General features: G+C 31.5%; 1 protein-coding gene across 1 annotated transcript; it reads right to left on the bottom strand.

Moving 5' to 3' along the window:
- Positions 1 to 874: 874 nt before the first annotated feature.
- LOC111692627 (piggyBac transposable element-derived protein 3-like) lies at positions 875 to 2,891 on the bottom strand (the record flags this gene model as incomplete). Its single annotated transcript, XM_023456692.1, has 2 exons — positions 875 to 2,135; positions 2,355 to 2,891. Coding segments are annotated over 2 exons (1,798 nt in total), but the record flags the coding sequence as incomplete, so codon positions are not given.
- Between the last annotated feature and the right edge of the window lie 321 nt (positions 2,892 to 3,212).

Below are 3,212 nucleotides of genomic sequence, written 5' to 3' on the forward strand. Positions count from 1 at the left end.
CTTCAAATATCCGATTATTCAAATAACCAATTATTCAAATAACCGACTATTTGATAATCTATTCAAACATCCGAATAATCGGATTCTTTCTTTATAGCCAATAACTACATAACACCATAATATAGTCTTAGTGTTATGTAGTTATTGACACAGGCTACATAGTACATACATATTAGAAGGGTTGAACTATTAAGAGAAATACAATTTATTTTTATATTTTATCCTGAGAGACAGACACAGACTGATAAAAAAACAGTTACCCACACCCACATACACCAAACCGACAAATCCATTTATATAAATAATAAATTGAAGAATCATAGTAACAAGTACAACTGTTTTAACTGTTTTAACATTTTAACTTTTGACATTAGATTTAACTTTAAAATTTAAAATATGTGAATATGTGAATAACATGGTATATCTCGTTAGTTTTACAAAGCACCGATTTTCAGATATCCGGTTTTGGCCATTATTCGAATAACCGGTTTTAGAATATCCGGTTTTAGCAACTATTCGACTAACCGGTTTTATCTGAAATCGGTTTTTACGGAACCCGGTTAACCGGTTTCACTTTTTTCCGGTTNTTAAAAGAAAGAAACTGCTGACATTTTTCCACGAATTTAAAAAAAATGTTTTTCTATGACTTTCTGGAGCCGAGATAATTTTTTATTTAAAGATAGAAAGACAAGATAACACAATACACTTTTTATTAATTTGAACAAAAAATATGTTAACAGTATTGTTTCCAAATAAAAACTAGGTATTTACTTTTGATGAAAATCAAAAAAACAATTTCTGGCTTGCTGCATACATAGTCGAACCTTACACTTCGAACACTCTACGAAAGACTGATTTTTTATACATAGCTTACATCTTCCTCTTGCTGATGAAAAAACTGGAAAATGTCCATATGCATCATACTGCATATCCATACAGGGTCTTGTAGTTATTGGTGACCTATTGGGGCGGTTTTCTGTAGACTTTAATAAATTGGAAGGCCTCCCCCTTATTCTGTTTTTCTGCAACAGTCCCTCTGCTATCATAATACGAAAATCCTTTAATGCCATCTTCTTTTTAGATTGCTTGGGATTATGATCAAAATCCTCTTTGTATAGAATCCAAGAATTATTTATACAAATGTCTAAAAATTGGGAGAAAATTCCCAAATACCATCTTTTCGACTTCATCCCTGTTCTGTAAAGAGCTACAAACATGTCTGCTAAATCTACCCCTCCCATATGTTGGTTGTATTCTAAAACAATTTGTGGACAGGGTACATCAACCCTCCTCTTGTCTTCTTTTCTGTATCTTTTGACCGAACTAATTGGATAAGCATCGGTAAAAGAACTGACAAGTAGAACTGCCTTATTGTCAAACCATTTAACTACAGCTAGCTTTGCGTTTAACTCATTTGACACTTGTTGGCTAAAACTTCCCCGTCCTCTATTTTTTAAACTTTTATCATCTTCTAATTTACAGTCCCTGATTCTGTTAGATCGTAGTGTACCCAATGAAAATAATCCCAGACATTGTCGAAGATATACTAATAATTCAAATGACGAAAAAAAGTTGTCAAAATATAGTACAGAGCAAGCAAGGTTTGCTGTAGTTTTAGAAAGTGCAATTACAACTTTACCACCTAACCCAAATTGTTGCTCCTCTTCGGTAAAGTCAATTTGCCTAAATGTATCTTCGCCAGAATATAACAGAAAATCGTATACAAAACCAGTGATGCCAGCTCTGACAAAAACTTTAAAACCCCATTTCTTTGGTTTATTTTTTATATATTGCCGCCGACTGCCAGCCATGGTTCCTTTGTATGGTATCATCATTTCATCTATAGAAAACCTTCTTTCTTGTGGCATTGATAGGCAATTGTTTCTAATAATGTCAAGAAAAGGTCTAATTTTAAAGTACCTATCTTGATTTACATCTTCGTTGTTCACAAAATGTAAAAATCTTCGAATTTGTTGAAATCTTTTAAGGGTCATTATATCGGCAATTTTACTATATCTCAAATTATTTGACCAATAGTCACAATAGGATGGCATCTTTATAACACCCATTAAAATTTCAATTGCAATAAAATCTTTTATATCATTTTTAGTTACATTAATAGATTTCCCAATTTTCTGCATTGAGTAGAGATTTGTATTATCAACCATTAAATCATAAATACTGTCAGTAAAAAATAAACAAAAATATTCGTAAGGAGTTTTCATTGTAGAATGAAGTTGCGGTGGCTTTATATTTTTTGGAATTTCTGCTTTAAATTCAAAATTATCATTTGTCCAAGTAAATTCTAATTTTTTAGCAGGCTTATTTTTTGTATATTTTTGTTTCTTAGTTACTTCATTTTTTTGTAATCGGGTAATCACTCTAGCAGTAGCTGGCAATGATGAATTTAAAGTAGGCCTAGTAGTAGTTAAAGTATTTTCACTTTGGGAAAATGATGAAGCATTTTTATATTCATTTGAATTTTGGAGAGATGCTGAGCTGTAATCAGATGGAGGTACAATAACCAAAATTGGTTTTTCAGCAGATTGTGGTACCGATTCAATATTTGCAGATGTATTTACAGAGTAAGGCAGTTCTCCAAGTTGTTCATCTCCTAGGAGTTCATTTGTTTCTAAATCAAAAGCAATGTGTTCTATTGGTTCTGCCAGTGCCTCATTTATTATATCTTCCAGCTCATCACAAGATTCCGTCAATGATAGAGGATTTGAACTGTCATAATCTAAATCGTTATTAATCACATCAAAATGTTTTTCTTCTAATACTTTTTCTACATCATCGTCAGAATCGGAACCAAAATCTGATTCATTTGATGGTGGAACGAGCGCTAAAATTTTTGCAGCCCTCGAAGCAAAAAAATTTTTCTTCATTTTCTGAAAAATTAAATTTGCTATTATGTATGGACATAAAAGCTTAATATTAATATTATTAAGCTTTACACAGGTTTATGTGGAAAGTATGTGACGTCAATGGCACAATTTTCGGTGATCGATTAACTGGATCGTTAGCAATGTGTCACCGATGACACATTGTGTGAAATTATTGTAAATCAGGCAATGTGACACATGTGACACATAGATAACCAAACCCAAAATAAATACTTTTAAATTGTTTCAAAGAACTTATGACTTATAACTATATTCCTTTAATATTAATCAATGAATTTTTAAATATTTTAATATAATAGTTGAGTA

The sequence above is a fragment of the Anoplophora glabripennis genome, unplaced genomic scaffold, assembly GCF_000390285.2.
Source record: "Anoplophora glabripennis isolate ALB-LARVAE unplaced genomic scaffold, Agla_2.0 scaffold2309, whole genome shotgun sequence".
In the NCBI taxonomy this organism is placed as follows: domain Eukaryota; kingdom Metazoa; phylum Arthropoda; class Insecta; order Coleoptera; family Cerambycidae; genus Anoplophora; species Anoplophora glabripennis.